The sequence below is a fragment of the Etheostoma cragini genome, chromosome 7 (genome assembly GCF_013103735.1).
Source record: "Etheostoma cragini isolate CJK2018 chromosome 7, CSU_Ecrag_1.0, whole genome shotgun sequence".
Classification (NCBI taxonomy): Eukaryota; Metazoa; Chordata; class Actinopteri; order Perciformes; family Percidae; genus Etheostoma; species Etheostoma cragini.
In genome coordinates, this window is record NC_048413.1 from 1,937,702 (window position 1) to 1,956,151 (window position 18,450).

An 18,450-nucleotide genomic window follows, 5' to 3' on the forward strand; every position below is an offset into this window, starting at 1 on the left:
ACTGTCTTTTATTGTGTTTTTACTGTGTGTATTTTATGATATTAATGTTTTTGTTGTGAAGCACTTTGTGGTTCTATATCTGTGAAAGGTGCTATATAAATAAACTTTTACTTACTTACTTACTTACTTACTTATTTTCACTGATACACACACTACCGGTTAAAAGTTTGGGGTCACTTAGACATTTCCATAGCACTCCATTATGGACAGATTCCCAGCTGAGATCAGTTGCATTGCTTTTTTAACCAGGGCAGCAGTTTTCAGATTACATCATGTGATTACATCATTGCAAAAAGCTTCTCCCATGTTTTCTCCGTTAGTTTTTTAAAATGATATCAGATTAGTAAACAGGATGTGCCTTTGGATCATTGGATGAATGGTTGCAGATAATAGGCAATGTAGATATTGCATTAAAGATCAGCCCCCCCCACTCAGATCAGCTGGTATTCTGCCTATAATGGAATGGGATGGACATATGTAAATGAGTTGTAGTTTAACTGATTTTAACAAGCACGGAAAATAATGTGAAGATAGAAAGTAAAGAGTCTGATCAGTTTTAAACTCTCACGTTTTGTTTATTGGCAAAAATATCAATAACCCGCCTGTTCTGCACCTGAGAACTAGATTTAACGCACATGCTTTTCAAAAGGTAAAAGTCCCAACAGCTTTCAACCGCAGTCAATTTTTTCATGTTTTTTTTTTCATTCAAAAAACCTTTGCTGTCTACACGCACGTGCTCTTTAAATCTATTAACTACTTCAGAACAAGGCAGACGTGCTGACTGTAGTTTCTTTTTCTGATTTTGCGGAACATATTCATTTTATATTTCATTAATGTGACTCTCCCTTTCCCTTTTAACCATTTTTATGAGGATAAAAATAGAGAAACATTCAACTTGAGACAATTCTCATCTGATTCTTTTCGTAACATTAAGTGATTAACTTTGCCCAGAGGATGTCATCTAAATCCTGGTAGAGGGATTTTTAATTCAAGCAAGAGAACCCAACCAAACTGAGGGTTACATGCAAATTCCAGGAAAGAGACAAACACTTCAACTGCAGGCAATAGCAGTAAGTGTACTTGAATAATGAAATAATGGACAACTAATCCTTTGTTTTCTAAGGCAAGGCATGACCACAATATCACAAGGGCATTATGTAAAACCTAGAAATCTTAAAAGAGGAGATGTCCAACACACGGCATTACCAAACTGTATTAAAGTCAGCATTGCTGTGGCTGTGCCCGCCGAGGTTGGGAGTTGTAGTCTTAATGTCAGAGAGAGCAGAAAGTCCTAGATCGGTGTGGTTCCATTCATGCTGAGAGGCCTGCGTCGTCTGCCCGCGCCCCGGCGGCGAAGTGAGTGAAGGGCCACGGCACAGCACCCTCTCAACAGGGAACCAATGTGATACACTGGCATGACGTCCCGTGGCCCTCCTCGACACAGCCACGCCATGGTCGGCACCACCGGCATCGCCAACGCCAACAGGTCTACGAGGAAGTACCGGCTCCAGTGGCAGAGCTGAGGGGAGTACCCATCTTCATTTGTACCTTCAGTTTCATCCTCGTGGTCCTCTTCTATCTCCACTACTACAGCGTCCTGCCTCTCTGGGAGTGGAGCTGTAGGGTGGGGTTGGCAGCTGTGGGGCTCTGCTGGGGTCTTTGTTACCTCCTCTGGTCTGTCGGGTGCTAGTGGCTCCACTCTGTAGGAATGCTCAGCAGGTAAAGACAATGGAAGGCGATGTGGTTCTGAAAGGGTGATGTCTGCTGTGGCTAAAGAAATGGTACTCAGCTCTTGGACGCTGCTTTCCTCACACAGCCAGGTCATGGTCGGGCTGCAGGCCTGGGAGCGCACATCTGGCTTCTTCTCTGCTGCAGGAGGAGTGGGGATAGGCTTGGTAGCGGGGGCAGTTGCAGCTGTTACTGGGGCCTCCTCCTGAGGTAAATGCAGGAACAAGTGATGATGGGTGGGGTAGGTGTGGCCACTGCACTTGCAGCTGCTACTGAGACTGTGGCAGGAGTGTGAGATAGGCAACACCGCTCCCCCACTGCACAGCCTTTCGTAGGTGGAAGAGCGCGGCACAGCTGCTGGGCCTCGGATGCGGGGTTGTGGAGGCAGCTGCTCCGATAGGAGGGCCGCCTCCAGGAGCAGGTGGGTTTTTCCTGCTGGGCGAGACTCTCTGCTCGACTCTGGAGCATTTGAGCTGCGCTCCAAATGCAGAGCCTCGCTGCTCAGTCGGGTGTGGGTGGTGCTGCGACTCAAAGTGCTGGCCGGGGAACATCCACAGGAGCGAGACTTCCCCCCTGGCCGAGCTCCCTGCAACCCCGAGTATGGCTTGTGGGTGTCATGGGGGTCTTGTTCACGGACATTCAGGTTAGACCTCGTTGTCTCAACCACCTCCTGAAGGTGCTGGATCTCCTTGCGAGCCTCCTTCAGGGCCAACTGGGCCTCCACACGGTGACACTCCTCCTCTATCCAGTCTTCCTGCATTCTGTACAGTTGGCTCCTCAACTCATCAATTTCACAGTCTCTGATAAAGGACCAACGATAAGTGAATAGCAGAGTTTTTTGTCTTTTACAGAAACAAAGCAACATGTTTTTTTTTCTCCTGATCAGCACCCTTCAAAAGATAACGAAGGAGAAAAAGAACCCACCTGTGTTGTAATCTTTCCACATTGTCCCTAAGTCTGGCTCGCAGATGTCGTATACACACCTCCTTCTGTTGCAGAGGGGTAAGGTACTGCTCTGGGGTCGGGGGCCTAATCCCATGGTTGTCACTGCATGCTGTGTGCTTTGCCTGACGCCTGAATCAACACACATATGGAAAGGTATTGTGTAAATCAATGTGCCGTTGAACATGGCCCTGGAGGCATACGAACATATTTCTGATTATTATCTTACCTGGGTGTAGTAGGATGCGTCCGGGCTGCGGGGCTGCCCTCGGTGGCCTTAACCCGCCCGGGATAGGTGTGGATACTGGATGCATCACTGTGGGAACATCGCACACTGCCGCCACCAGTGCACGCTGAGCGTCTTGAAGGTAGAGATACAATTATTTACAACCCAGTGAGAAGTCACAAAATCCCTCAAAACGTCAGATATTTTACGTAATTTGAAACGACGGGTGTGCAAGAAGGACGTAACGGTACCTGCGCTGACCTGAGGAGGGCTTTCGACTCGGAGTGTGAGACATTGATGTGTGATGGACCTCCAGTCTTTCCACTGCCGTATCTAGATAGGGACGCTAGGAGCCCTCACAGCTGGAGCGTAGGTTACAAAAACACAATCAGCTAACAATAATGATCTCAATCACAAAACTGAAGGAAAATGTATCCCACACTGTAACAAATTTAACGTAAAATTCACAGTAACTTACTGGCAACGGTTGGCCAGCAAGTTACTGTGAATTCTTTTTACAGTAAAAGTACCGTACTTCCATTTACAGTATTTTATGCATTCACTATAAAACACCAAGCAGTTAATCACAACATAAGATAAAAAAGTAAAAATACAGTACTTTACTATTTACAGTACTACAGTGGCTACATTGTGATTTTTTTTTTTTACTGTAATACTTAGACTACTGTGATTTTGTCATGTTGACAAGGTGTAATGTAACTTTACAGCATTCTACTTTAAAAATCATATACAGTATTGTTACTGTGAAATCTAAAGTAAATAATTGGAGATTTCACAGCCATTACTTACAGTGAAAAACGTTTATTCCTCCCCCCCCTTCAACTTGTGGGATACTGTGTGTGGCCACTATGGGTTTCCTCACTGGAAGTCAGTGACAATAGTTTAACCCCAACCGTAATTAACAAATAGTGTGCCAGCAGCAGCGAATAAAGCCTTCTTTCTGTGCCGACACAAAGACGACCCAGTGAGTTCAGAGTCAGTGCAGCTGTCTCTCCCTGAGCTGTGTCGTCGCCTGCAGAGCCGCGGAGAAACACGCTAAACCTTCACATGCTCACACGCTTCACACGCTTCACTGCTGTCAAATGGCAACAGAAAAAATCAGACAACTTATAGTCCAAAGGCTGAGTGTGGCCCTTTCCTGACTACAGAGAACTTTCAATAGGGCAGGGGCGTATGCACATATATGCATATGTTATTTAGACCTGTTTTGTTCTAGATCCCATAACTCTTGAAGTCTCAGAAATAGAAAAAAAAACAACACAAGCAGTGTTGTAGAGTTTAAACCCCCCCTCCCTCACCCCCCATGTTTAATTATTAGACTGATTCTGTAATTGTTCAATTACTGTATATTGCAATTTATTTTCCCCAACATAAAGGACTAAATGCTGTTTCAGCCAGGAATAACATGGTGGAAAGTTACTGTCTTTTTGAAGCAAAAGAAGAACAAAAACTTGTATTGATCCTGCAAGGGGGGGATTACATTCACAGCTGGGTATTTAAAACTGGGCACAGACGGAAAAGAGCCGAGAAGTGTAAGTTGGTCATATCTGGTCACATTTTTAGGCTTATTTACTAATTTTTTGATCAGATATTTCAATATTCCAAATGAAGTCTTTTTTTTAAGTTAAGTAATTCTTTGTTTTCATTAAACTCCACTGCATTGAGTAGTTTGATATAAATGTTATTAATGAAAAAAAGGTCAAAACCTGTTATAATCCCCAAAGGTTGATATCCTATAGGCACCAATATCTCTAGCCAACCCTAACTCTTAAGTCTTTATTTATAATATAGTTGTCACTCATGGAATCTGTCCTATTTGAGTCCAAATACTGAAATTACCCTGTAAAGTGGGCTAGATTATTAAAAACCCTCAAACATTCCCTGAATGATCACAGAGGACATGACCTCAATGGTAGAAAAAAATATGTTTTTCCTCTCATGATCAGGTGGTTCTAGCACCACTCTAGTTATGGTACTTCTATTTAAAAGCAAAAAAAAAAAAAAAAAAAGGGACAAAATGTTCTCATCTTTCTTAAAAAGTCCCTGTCCTAATGCAGCTCTATGGCGAACCTGCTGACCTGGGTCTGAAACAAAGCCTACCTGCTGTTGGTACATCTTTGTAGCGGCTGCAGACACACCAGACTTCTATTCTACTACTAATGAAGGGAAACAGACGCATATTAATTCATGTTTGTCCTATATTTAAATTCTAGGACAACGAAACAGGAAATCTAACCTCCCTCTCTTCGGTCTGCGCAACAAGTGGCAAGAACGTTATTGGTGAGAAATACGCAATCGTCTTACGTAAGTGTGAGTGTTTTTTACTGTGGAGGCGAGCATCATACAGTAGGTGGATGAAACTGTACCTAAAGCAGCATTTAGATGTGGAGATGAGATACTTGATGACGCCATAATGTTTCAGGGTACATAGCAGAAGGTGCGGAAATGTGTATGTGTGTGTGCGTACTCAGTATGTTAGTAAATCGCAAGTTTTTTTTCTAATGTTGGCTTTTTGAGCAGTGCTTGATAAGCAGGCAGGCCAGCTGTGCTGATCAACCCCCCCCCCCCCCCCCCCCCCCCCCCCCCCCCCCCCCCCTACCTTCCCCGTGCGTAACCAGCTGTCCAGCTAAAGAGAAATCCCTAAACAGGACATAACACTCCAGCAGTTTCTTTCCATAAAAGAAAACGCAGCTTCAGATAAAAACAGCTGAGTAACAGTCCCAGCTGTGTCCTACAACGGTTAGCCTACTTAACAAGGACAGAAGTCTGAATCTCAAAACAAAAGCCACCCGCCACAGCTGATTTTAACAGTGATATATCAAAACACTACCATGTCGGCAGGTGGAAGTTGCGCATCGTGGAAAACCCTCGGTCCCCGCCAGACTTGATGGTCGATGAAGAGTCCCGGGGGGCAACAGAAGGAAAACATGCTGCTGATGCTGATGAGAGTCCATCCTGCTGCCATGGCGCCCGGAGATGAAATGAGGCAATATGCGTCTGCTGCATCGGTGCTTCTTAAAGTGACAGTAGGGGTCGGCGATAATAATGCTTGATTTGGCAGGACTGCTGCACATTAGTGATTGCTGACCGCTGGGATAATAGGGTCTGACAGAGGAAGCCCATCCATTTGAAACAGTGACAGGAGGGCAGGGTGATAAGTATCCAGCTGGACTGGGACACCATGTACAACACTTCCGATGATGGATGAATGTGGCGCTGACTACTGCAAGCCACAGACAGCCAAGTTTGTCCCTTTCAAACAGGAATAAGCTACATTAATACCAAATCCATTTATGCAATTAGTTTAATACAATCTACAATGACGAAGATGAGAACTCATTAACATATCCCAAGAAAAAAACATCTAAAATGGTTTAAACTGTAAATTCAAGACGGTTTACATAATGAACTCCCAAGAACGAGCGGGAAGTCCAGTTTTGAAAAGCTATTCTTATGTCTCCTACACATATGGTCTCTATCATTGGCCATCTCCTACTAGCATGTGTGATGTCAGGGGCAGAAAGGAGTCAATGAGCAGAAAATAAAACAGATGACATACAAAATGTGAGAAGTTGTAGGCTGAAAAATAACTTCATTTGGATCTATTAATACTGTAAAATTTAACATCAGTCACTCCATTTGTTGCTAAGGGTACAGCTCAGTGCTGTACAGACGTAAGTATACTCCATTTTATGGATTTGGATATTGAATACATTTTGACTGCAAGTATAAAAGGTGAATATTCATATCCCAAACTTTAGCAACATAAAATTAAAACTTGTTAAAGCTATACAAATGTATCCAAATCAAGAAAACATGTACATGCGCTAGGAAACAGGGAACAATGTTAAATATATATAAATAATACCTGAACTTTAGAGCAATACTTTTGCAACATTTGCTTATGATAATGCCCATTTTGCACGACAACAGTTCAGGTGCCCCCTGTGCATAGCAGGTCTTACATACAGCACATACATACTTCAAATCCTCGTTTATAATAAATAGAATAGGAACTGGTGTAAATCACCAACTGAACATACAGGACATTTCAGTCCTCAAAGATCCCAAGAATAACTAATGTCATGTTATTGAACACTAAAAAAAATAAATACTCAATTATTTAAAATATTTAGGGATGTGAAAGCCATACAGGTATGTAGTATTAGATACTGTATGATGCAGCCGGCCTAGTAAAAACAGTTGGGCAAAGGGTTTTAGAGAAGAGGGATTCATGGATCCTTTTCCAATTTCTTACTTAAGAAAAGTGCAGAGAACAAAAAATATTTACAAGGCTTAAGACACACTCATATATTAATGTGTGTGTGAAATATAATATAAAGTTAGATCTTTCTTTCAAGCTGTTTTTACCATTCTGCCCAGAAACTTATTTGAGTAAATTAAATTTTACCCTGGGAAACTGACGTAGCAACGCAAACATGTGATACTTGTGCATGAGGCAGGTCCCGTAGAACAGGAACGGCACTTCTGTTTTTTTAAAGAAACTGTTTTCTGATTTACTGATTGTAGAACTTAGGTCCAGGAGTAAGAAGGATGTCCTCATAGGGTGCTCTCTGGTTCAGATGAAGGGCTTCTTGTTTTTTCAGGACCAGAAGACAGAAGAAAGTGGTTGCAGCCTGCAAGCGAGTGGTTCCTTCACAGAGTGCCTTCAGGCTAAACGTGGTAACACTGTCGCTCTGGCTCTGCCGGCAACAAACAAACAAACAAACAAACATACAAACACAAACACAAAAACACACACACACACACACACACACACACTTTAATTTCCCAACATCCTCCCTAATCCCGCCCCAGCCTTCTCACCTTTAAATCCCTGCCCACTGTGACTATAGATTTGTATCCGCCATAGAGCAGGGACACTGCCTAACATTGAAACAGCAGCCCTGTGCCATCAACATACAGGCTTCACACATTTATTCAAATATAACATGCAGTAGTTGGTTTAGTCACTCTAATACCTGAACATTTATTTTTAGGTCCTTACTTTTAGTGTGTTCAAAAGCTTCTTTGTACGCCTGCTGATCCTCTTCTCCTCAAAGTCCTGGCTGTCGAGCATAGACTGCAGATTAGAAAAGGACCATGTTTTAGTCAGGGATGCCAGGAACATCTCCAAGGCAGGTTGGGAAATTAACACACAGCATCTGGCAAACGCTAATAGATTTGTAGTTTGTTTACTGGACCAGTCTTTTTTATCAGATAACAATCCATTACTAGTTCACTCCCAGATAGGGCCAGTGAAATCTGGAGAGCTACAAAGTCTAATTCCCTGCCCTGTTTCTATTTGTAACGGTGTGCGTTCACAGGCACCTGAGTGTGGAAGGAAGTTGACGGAGTCTCCTGCTGTATGCAAGACGGATGGACAAACATGGAGTCTTCTGACGGAAGTTCTGGATGAGTAAACTCTGACCTGTTTTCATCCTGACAGACACACGGCACAGATTATAGACCAATGATAAATAGGTGAAAGAGCATCATGAATGAGAATGAAACCCTTCTCGTCACACGGCCTAAGCTTACTTGTGCCAGCTCTGAGTAATTCCCACGTTGATTGTCATTAATGTGATCAGGGTCTGTCAGCTCTGTGTTGTGGCTTCTTTCGAGTTCTATTGATGAATCTACGATACTGACGTTGTCTGTGGTGAGGGCGCTTATGTCCCTTTGAACTATACACATAAAGCAAAATACATGTAACTAGAGCATGACAGGAGAGGCAGAACAGAGGACACAAGATTGATCTTTTTTTAATTTGCCATTTAATCATACACTAAACAGTCCAGGCACATAGGAATTCTTCTTGCACGCTGTTTGAGTTAGAGTTTAGATTCTCTGCCCGAACCCGATATTTTCTGCCGCTATCCTAGGGCCGGGCCCTCGATCAAGCATTTGTGTTTTATTTTTAATCATTACTTAGCCTAATTCTGTGGGGAGAAAGCTATGCCTCTCCAGCTTCTTCAGTAGCTCTGGGTAGACTACATGTCCTGCCTTGTGTGTGAGGTAAATTGTGCTACATCGTCACTGTTGTCGGCCAGTGCGTCAGCATGCAGACGTGGCGAAGGGCAGTATTAATTAGGTGATCGAAACAAGAAAGTCTCCTCTATGGTTCCAGGTTGCTGCTTTGATCTGTTACCCACACTATTCGGCTGAGGGAGGGAGCTAGGGTCGAGTTTTTTCATTCTTTCTTTTTTACATTTCTTCATTCGGATCCCTTTGCGATCCGTTCCATTCTGAATACACAAACAACGCAGTTTACATGCTTTGTCCGAATTGTAGTTGAGAACGTCAGTTATAACAGCCCACGAATTGGGCTTGATTTTTTGGGCCCGATCTAAGCTCTAGTTTGGGTGAAGTAAAAAGAGGGCAAAGAGAAGCACAATGACTAAAATAGAAAAGAATAATACAAGATAAATAGACTAAAATAACAACAAAGAATGTAGATACCGTACAAAAAAGAATTAATTATCTGGAGTATAATTATCCAATTGCATTTTTTTTCACCAGCAATACATTAGATATAGTGAGATTATAGTTTATAGAAATGTTAGTTCGCTCACTGCTTGTGCACATTCCTACCTTCTTGTCCATCCTGGCGCATCATCTCAACCTCCTCACGCACACCATAATACTTCCCCTGGAAAATAGTCTTGGCAAAGAGCTGGAAGGACATAATAAGGTCTAATTATAACAGCAGTCCTTTCAATTGAATGTTTCACTATTAATGTACTGTTTTTAAGATGAAAGACAAACATTACACTGTTTTTTTCATATTTTACCTCCTTTATGTGTGGAGTTGCTACAGTGGAACACAGCTGTGCAAAGAGTTTGTCTGCACCTCCGCTCTCCTTCCACTGCATGAGCTGCAGGGTTGGTGGGGCCATGTCCAATGGAGCAACCAGATCGGAATAGTCGAAAAGCTGCTCTCTGATGAATTCATTGGTCAGCTCTTTAGACTGGTCTACAACCAACTTACGTTTCCTCTTTCCCCTCTTTTTCTCAGAATTTGCTGAAAAGAAACAGTAGAAAGTCATCAGGAATAGTTGTTGAGCCTCGTTGTGTGGCACGGAATGGACACCAAGTCAACGGTTTTGAAAAGTTTGGTTAGGGATGCCAACAATAAGTGCTTTGCATAATATACAGTAGATTTGTGGAAGGATAAGTTAAAGGAACACAGTTTGAGAGTTGTTTGGTTGTGCCTACGAGTGATGGTCACAGGTTCAAGGGCAAAGGCCTCCTCGTCATTAGCGAGCACGGTGGTCTCACTCGGTGAAGGGGTCGCCATCATCTTGTTGTCAGCATCTGGAAAACATAATGGAGTCTACTTTGAGTTTGAAAATAAGTCATTTTCACATGTACACTGTCCTTATGAACAAAACATAACACTATCCACTGGTGCGGCTATACCATAAAACAAAATCATAATCTACTAACCCAGTTACATACAAATTCCAGGCAAAGCACTTATAATTATTGAACTACTATCAGCCAGCAGTTTAAATGGATATGCTTTTCATGAATGTCAATGGACGATAAACACAGTATGTATATAACGTCTGTATTGTAGTTACCTTGTTGATGAATGAGTGCAGAGATCTCTGGATTTTTGTTTTGAGGCTCTTCGAGGATGAAGTCGGTGGACTCAGCATTTTCACTGGGGTCTGTCAGAAAGTCTACAGGGTTATTAAAAATTAAAAGAATGAATCACTTTTTTTAAAAGCAGCAAAAGAATCAACATTGACATAAAAAGGGAAAAGATTTACAGTAGATCATTTTAGTATTTGAATTTAATTGTAATAAAGGTGTGATTTTCTTGCTTTTTCTAATTTGGTTATCATGATTTAATGAGCAGTCAGGCCAGACGGTTTCTCAGATGCTATTTTGTCTTTGTGTCCCAATTCAGGGGCTGGACCCTTCAAAGACACAGCCCCTGAACACTAGTTCTTCATAGGACATAAAGGCCAGGCAGAATTTCTGCTTCTGGCCTCTTCTGTGTCAACACGATATCTTGATAATACTGTTTACTGTTGTTTTATGCATTATAGTCTGACATAGTACCTGCCTAATTTTGCAAAAGGCTGAAGCTCACTATTAACAACACTAAAAAACAGTGACGTTGCTTTTTTTTTTTTTTTTTTGGAAATGTTGTTCTTTAGACAAAAATAGGGCAAAAAACTAATCCTGATCAACTCACAATCCCTACCGAATAGTTCGAATCCTCTATCCTCATCCCCAAAAGCATCTCCATGTTGAGTCAGGCTCTGGAATGTCACATCCATTAGCCCATCATGGTGGCTCGGGGTCTCATCTCCTACGCATCAAAGCACACAAAATGTGGGGGAATTCAGTCAGTATGAGATGTCAGCTCTGCACAGAAAACCATGCTTTGAAGGAGAAGACTAATGTCATGTAATTTTTTCATTGTCAACAAATCCCATGAAAAGCCTTAGTCTGTTGCTCAATTCATTTCTAACTTTCCTATCATGTCTGTGGAAATCCGCCTCAAGCACATTCAAGCTGCATATGTAAATCTTTAAAAGAAGGTCACGCATTTATAATTTAATTTCTAAACGTTTTTTTAAAACATCTGGCGACTGTAGCTCTTAGTAAATGTTACTTGATCAGGGGTAAATAACTTATTCATTGGGGACTATTTTTTAGCTGTGGATTTGTTGTGCTAGTTGAGTATTTACTGCAGCTGTACCTAAATTCATCAGCATGAAGAAGCATGTTATAAAGTTTACAGAGAAATAGATATAGTGCACATAGCAGGAACAAATGAAGGTGACGTTACCTAAATTCTCTATACTACCAAGGCACAAGGCATTAGCTCACATCAAATCAGGAAGTACCATAAAATGGGAACAAACTGGTTCTTACCGAAATCTACCATGTTCAGAAATCCATTTCCATAATCTTCTTTCAGAGTGATTTCCTCTGATCGACACTGGTTCAGTGAAAAGTGGTCCACAACATCTATGTCACTGTTGTCCCAGTATGAAGAGAACAGTGGGAACATTTATGGTTATTTAAGAAGAACAAGAAGTTTAATATTACATTTGTGAATGAACCTGTGCTTTTTAAAGTGCCAAGCCTTGGGTGACATGTCTCAAAGAAACCTGCAGTATATCAATGTAAGGTTAGGAATTCTTGGAGAATAGGAGAAAACGGCACCTTGGTTTTGGTAGCTGGGCATCAAAGGCAGTGAAATCTTCGATCAAGGTAATTGCTTTTAGTGTTGCCTCAAGCCCCTCTACAGGTAAATCTGTCTGACCTGGTGTGTTGAGAGTAAACAGGGAAAATAATACAAATATGTACAGCACCCAAATATTTCTTTGGAGTTTTTACAGGTACTAAAATGTCATATTGAGGTGACATCTGAATGTGTAGTCTTAACGATTTTACACATAGGTATTTGTCAGCTAAATTAATGTAATCAGAGATGCTTCTTAACCTACTCGTATAGGATATATAAAGAGATGTTTTAGCTGCAGTTTAGTCTGTGTGGTATTGTACATAAGTAATAAAAACATACACAACATTCTTGCATTGAACACTTTTCCTTCCAAAATAAGTTAGATAAGTAATTATGTCACCCCCTGGTGGTTGTTTTCATTAGGGAACATATACACCAGCGTTAATCAATTGCCAGTTGATTAGATACTAGGCATGGGCCAGTCACCGGTTTGATAAAGTCATGGTTTCTAAACCCCAAAAATGAGTCTTCAAGGGCAGAAAGTGCAGTTTAGAAATCCCTGTCTCTGCCAGTGTGCAGTGTTTCCAAATAAAATACATTGTGATACCATCAGAATATCATACTGGCCCATGCCTATTAGATACACTTAGCTAAAACTACTGATATAAATCCTACCTTCATATAATGTTATGAATGATGTTCAGTTTTGTTAAAAATGTTTTAGAGGTGTTGATTCAACTGTATGATCATTTTAGATGATGATTATGATGTCCTTTTGTTTCCTTGTCCTTGTTGCAACCACAACCCTGTCAAACTCTGTGTTGCCTTTATTTGTCTCTACAATTGTAACTAACAAAACAAACAAGATGTTACCTGGTCTGAATGCAATTTTAATTTTAACCAGGGCATCACTGCAGTCTGCAAGGAGATACTTTGCTTTCCTGGAGTAGATCCTGACCACACCAATGAGCAGATGACCAGATGTCCGCAGACCAATTTTCATCTACAAAGATCACACACATACATTTGAGACAGCAGTCATACTTTCTATGTAAGTTAGTTCATTATGTGGGTGTTTTGGGCATGCGTTTTGATATGTTTTACCTTTGGGGACATTATGTCTTTGATTGTTGTTTCTAAATTACATTCAAATACGTGGGCCTTTGTGAGTTTCCTTTCCCAGTGCGCTGCTAGCCAGATTTTGGCTAGAGGCCCCCGCTTGGAAGTGAAGAGTTGAGTATAGAACATCATGTTGAGACACCTAAGCTAGCTGTCACCTGTCAAACACAACAATGATTAGCTAAACCTTTCCAATGTGTCTGATAAATGCGGCTATAGTAAGCTGCCCTTAAAGTAACTTAGTGGAACAGTAGTTAGCCGTTTAGTCCGTTATTGAGTTTGAACTTCTAGGGTCAAAGTTGGCGAAAGTTAGCTAGCTAGCTACATTTGCTAGTAACGTTAACTGTCATTAGCTGGCTAAGGTTAAAATGCGACTAGTTGTTTTTACATATAAGTAGCTAAACATAATGGCTGAATATCTTTTAATACAGTAAATAATTTAGGAAGAAAGATGAAATTGGGAATTAAATTATTAACGACATTGCATCAACAGAGCCTACCTTAACTTTGAAAGTGCCGCGTTTTGACATTTGACATTTGGAGCGTGCACAACACATCACTCAGCGCGAGGACATAACCAAGCAGCGACTTCCGCCAAAAATAAAATTAAAAAGGGTAATTGATCAAACGATTTTATATATTCATTACATTAGAAAGTGACGTGATATAATTGATATTTCTAACTGTTTCTTACAGTAAAATTACATTTATTGTGTAAATTCGATAAAACTTTGATATATTCTTAATCAGGACACATGATAAATGAACTATAGTGAGCTTCAAAGACAAATAATAAATACATATACACAACGGTAACATTAGTAATATAAATAAATGAATACAAATAAAACTTTAAAAAAATTCTATAGCAAACAAATATATTTTTTAATTTTTTCTGTGTGCCGGTGACGTTGCTTCCTCTCGGTTTGCTCATATTTACATAAATCTCTTTAACTGTTTATGTTGCCGTCACATCTAGCCTTAGCTAACCATAAGCTAACGTTAGCAACTTGTGACATGATTTTTTAAACTGTGTCTAGCTAGCTTTTAGCTCTTGGTGTCGAATTTACAATGTTAGCATTGCCAAAATTGTTAGTTTAAAAGTTTAGTGAGTCCTGTAGGACGCAGTAACAAAACATTTTCAACAAGAGTAATTACAATGCCAGATAGCGAGGTGTGCTTAAATTGCTTCAGGAAAAAAAAGGTCAGTGTGACTCCATTGTTTTAAGCTAACGTTAACCGGTAATTCTAAAATGCATTTTAAAGTACAGTAATTGTCAAATTAGTTGAGTGTTTGCCAATGCTCTCTTCAGCCATTTTTACTCAAAATATTTTGAGCTGTAAGAAAAGCACAGGTGTTAATAATGAAAGGAGCAACGAGTGAGTTACATTTTAGCTGCTTTGGTTTGAGGGTAATTGTATTGCGCATGCTAGCTCACTTTCACACAATTAAACAGCCATCAAATGTGTAGTGAGAATACAGTATAAGCCATTTTGTTGTCACTCCAAATTGGTCTGTTATTAGAATATTACGGTAAATGCTAAGTTTATATTGGAGCTCCATCTTTGAAGCAGTTTTTTCTAATGTCTTAAATTGTGAAAGCTGCTAGGCACATATTTTTTCCAGATACAAAAAGAATAAAAATATTTGCTAAAATAATCACTTTTTAGTGTGAATTCCACTAGATTGTATAATATGTTGTGCAAGTTTAAATTCACACATTCAATAATAAGCGCATGTAAAGTGGTAAGCCAGGATATTGTTTGTAGTTCATGTTAATATAATGTTTTTTTTTCATAATTTAACGTTACAAATATATTTGGAGGTGCCAAAAACTATGGTAATGCCATTTTTGGTTTACTGACTAGTGGAGTGGAGAAGGACAGGTCTGAGGGTACAGCAGTGACATATTTGGGCTGTCCTGCAACCTACACAGATGTTTTCAATTATCCTGGCATAATTGCAGATTTAGGCAAAAATATTTACCATATCAGCCAATACATAAAAAATACCTAGGAGATTTAGTAGTTTGGCTGTTCCATAATTTTTGTTTTCATTTGAATGCAGTAGAGGGCAGCATTGGATACAGGAAGGCCACCTGAACACACTGACACATGCAGACCTGTACCAACAGTAAGAAGAATCAACCTGTGCATTGCTACCACAATGACAGTTGGAATCTAAAATTCACCTTTTATCACACTGTTATGGAATTGAAATATAGAAGAAGCAATCTTATACAAGCCCAATACAAAAGGCTTGCAAAACAATCACAATGATGCAACAGTAAAACAAATCCTTTAGGAGTTGAAATGACTTAAAGGGGCGGCTGTGGCTCAGTGGTAGAGCGGTTGCCTGCCAATCGGAAGGTTGGGGGTTCAATCCCCGCCCCCGCAGTCATTGTCGAGGTGTCCTTGGGCAAGACACTGAACCCCGAGTTGCCCCCGGTGCTACGCATCGGAGCGTGAATGTGTGTGAGTGTTTATCTGATGAGCAGGTGTGTAGGTGTGTGTGTGAGTGTGTATCTGATGAGCAGGTGGCACCTTGTACGGCAGCCCTGGCCACAGTGTATGAATGTGTGTGAATGGTGAATGTTTCCTGTAGATGTAAAAGCGCTTTGAGCAGTTGTTAAGACTGGAAAAGCGCTATATAAATACAGCACATTTAAACAATACATACAATACAGTAACTATTATGATTAATTACCGATTTTCTGTTTCATTCATCATTTGTCTAATCGTTTCAGCTCTACAGTATTGGAACTCCCAAGTACATCAAGATGAACCTGTCAGACGGGACTATGGAATTCGCAGCCAAGAGGTAAGATGAAGAAGCCTGAACACTCTTTCTTTTTCTCTCTCCTTCTCTCAAACATACTGGCTACAACAATTGATCTCAAGTCACCACAAGGCAGCAATGTCTGGCAGTGAATTATTAACATGCCGAGATAAAAAAAACAAAAACAAATTGTGTTAACTGAGCGCCCCGTGTGGTGCGGCAGCACAAGAACAGCTGGTATTGTAGGCCATGGTTTGAATTTCCAGATAGAGAGAGCGAGATACAGGATGAAGATGTGCTGTACAATGTTTGGGATATTTCACGCTAAACTACACTTTTGCTTCATTATCTTTGCTTTTATTTTGTGTACATGTCAGTTCTTTTTTCTTTCAATTCTTTTTTTGGCTACATCTCAATACTGGCCTAGGTTGGCTGCAAACAAAAAGCTTACCCTTGGGATCGTTCTTGTTTTATTTCACACAGGATAAAATTACTTTGCATCTGAGTAGTCTATACTTTTCCATGCTGGCATTGGAGTCTTCAGTTATTCCAGTTCAGGTCAGTTCTGATAGAAGTAGATATTTTCAGCAAATGATACACTATGCACATATCAGTGTTTGTCCTGGCTCAGAAATAGGACAGCGCAATTAATCTTATCGAAATCGCAATTTGGACTAATGAAATACCCAAATCGCGGGGTGGGGGTGCAATATTTTTATATGTCAAACCATTATGTATCAAGCATTGTGGTGCTGCAGAGACGTCCCTGCTTACAAATCTTATCCTACAGACTTAAGTTTGGTACAGTTCCTCGCAAAGATCACACTGTATTCATTAAAAATATGTATATTTTAAGTAATTTGAAAATGAAAATGAGAATAACAGATAAAATGACCATTCCCTCCATTATTGTGAATCATATCACAATCACAATATCAGTAAAAATAATCACAATTAGATATTGTCCTCATATCGTGCAGCCCTACATAGAAAGGGCTTTTGGGGGGTAACTCCCCTTAAGCATTATCGGTCCGTGTGCAGAAAGTCAATGAGTCTGTGTTACCTTATTTGACAGAAATCTATACATTTTGCTGTTATGGCTGTCAATTTGATAAACAAAAATGTATATTATGGAAATATAACCCCCATGGACAAAACTTCCTAAACAATATTCATTTTCTTTATTACTGCCGTAAAAATCCCAAGCTAAAACTAAGATCAGCTCTCATTTTCAAGTTCATGTTCAGATTGTTCAATGGTTGTTTGGTTAATTGCTTCTAACGTCATTTAGAGAGGATTTGAATTCCTATTTTTATTCTCATGACTTATAATTTTGTGCAGGGGCATTTCCTTTCAAGCTGGCTAAATTCTTAAGGGGAGGGCATAAATTCCTGTCTTTGTATTAAACAAAGATGTGACTACAACTATCAACTCCCTAGGAGAGTCCCTTCACGGATTATTTGTGTCCAATCCACCACGTTTAGGATAGATTCTTAACATCTCATTAATTGTAGAGCTGATTTTGTCTTAATGAATGACACAGCTGTAGCTGTCAGACAGATGTTTCTGGTAATGTATAATTGAATGAATGGATGAATAGACAATTGTGCAGCTATTTAAGCTAATTACTCAAAGTTAAGTAACAGGAAACATACTGTTTTCCTGTTTTTTGGTTGTTCTTTTCTGTTTAGATTTTTTAGACACTTGACATCAATGCTTTCTCCTAAAATGTAGGTGTTGTTTGCAGTAAATATGCATGTGTAGTTGTGTTATCTTTTTTTGTAAGTGTATTTTTGGGGGACTTTTCCCTTCATTAGTGAGAGATAGACAGGAAAGGGGGAGAGTGATGGGTAATGACACACAGCGAAGATTCGCACCCGGACCGCTGAACACTCTTTCAGGGTGGTTGTTATCTTAATCCTTCAGTCACAGTGTCTCGTGAAGCTAAAGTTTTTGCCTCAAAAGTAAGAGGAGATCTGGAAATATTGCACACCAACCCAATAATTTGAACAGAGAGGCATCAAGGTACTGCCAATAATGTCACTGCACTCCTTTGTAGAAAATGAGACTGCTACTGAATTTGAACCCGGTGTGCTCTCGGCTGAATAATTAGTGTTACTGTTTCCATAGCAACACTTTGAGCACAGATAATTAAAATGAGACAAAACTCAATTCACATAGGTTTTATTGTAGAACAGACAAATGGTTAGAAATAAAAGATGTCCGTCAAAAATGTATCATTTTAAGAATTATTTTTCTTTTACCATTCCCCCCAATCTGAAAAGATCATATAAAGGGATTTTGAACAAGCTGACTGGCTTAATGGGACAAGTTCCTGTTTCTCCAAAATAATCAGACAACAGTGATTATTCAATGTTTTTATTTCTTTAGTAAATTAAGCTGCACAAGAATTGGTTTTGATAT

At 40.2% G+C, this 18,450-nt stretch overlaps 3 protein-coding genes across 8 annotated transcripts in view; 1 reads left to right on the forward strand and 2 right to left on the reverse strand.

Moving 5' to 3' along the window:
- Positions 1–4,518, forward strand: part of fam110a (family with sequence similarity 110 member A) — a 31,457-nt gene extending 26,939 nt beyond the window's left edge. For all 3 annotated transcript variants that reach the window (XM_034875577.1, XM_034875576.1, XM_034875575.1), the window contains one exon: positions 4,506–4,518. The gene's annotated coding sequence lies outside the window, so the exon portion shown is untranslated. The remainder of the gene's footprint in view (positions 1–4,505) is intronic.
- On the reverse strand, positions 555–10,654 carry LOC117947017 (syntaphilin). 2 transcript variants are annotated; one of them, XM_034875562.1, is made up of 7 exons: positions 10,641–10,654; positions 9,192–9,194; positions 5,018–5,465; positions 3,148–3,258; positions 2,900–3,031; positions 2,653–2,802; positions 555–2,528 (listed from the first exon to the last, which is right to left on the reverse strand). In XM_034875562.1, exons 4-7 carry the CDS (start codon positions 3,189–3,191, stop codon positions 1,292–1,294), a joined length of 1,563 nt encoding a protein of 520 aa, XP_034731453.1. In that variant the 5' UTR covers positions 3,192–3,258; positions 5,018–5,465; positions 9,192–9,194; positions 10,641–10,654; the 3' UTR covers positions 555–1,291. The 2 variants fall into 2 exon arrangements, with proteins under 2 accessions (XP_034731453.1, XP_034731452.1); XM_034875561.1 differs by lacking the exons at positions 5,018–5,465; positions 9,192–9,194; positions 10,641–10,654 and adding an exon at positions 5,748–6,021.
- Positions 6,204–13,895, reverse strand: rad21l1 (RAD21 cohesin complex component like 1). 3 transcript variants are annotated; one of them, XM_034875559.1, is made up of 14 exons: positions 13,748–13,895; positions 13,233–13,405; positions 13,002–13,131; positions 12,107–12,206; positions 11,813–11,916; positions 11,136–11,240; positions 10,504–10,605; positions 10,136–10,234; positions 9,712–9,941; positions 9,512–9,593; positions 8,459–8,604; positions 8,249–8,359; positions 7,926–8,000; positions 6,204–7,620 (listed from the first exon to the last, which is right to left on the reverse strand). In XM_034875559.1, the coding sequence occupies exons 2-14, from the start codon at positions 13,377–13,379 to the stop codon at positions 7,435–7,437; spliced, it is 1,617 nt and encodes a 538-aa protein (XP_034731450.1). In that variant the 5' UTR covers positions 13,380–13,405; positions 13,748–13,895; the 3' UTR covers positions 6,204–7,434. The 3 variants fall into 3 exon arrangements, with proteins under 3 accessions (XP_034731450.1, XP_034731451.1, XP_034731449.1); XM_034875560.1 differs by having other exon boundaries at positions 7,926–7,986; positions 11,136–11,243; XM_034875558.1 differs by having other exon boundaries at positions 11,136–11,243.
- Between the last annotated feature and the right edge of the window lie 4,555 nt (positions 13,896–18,450).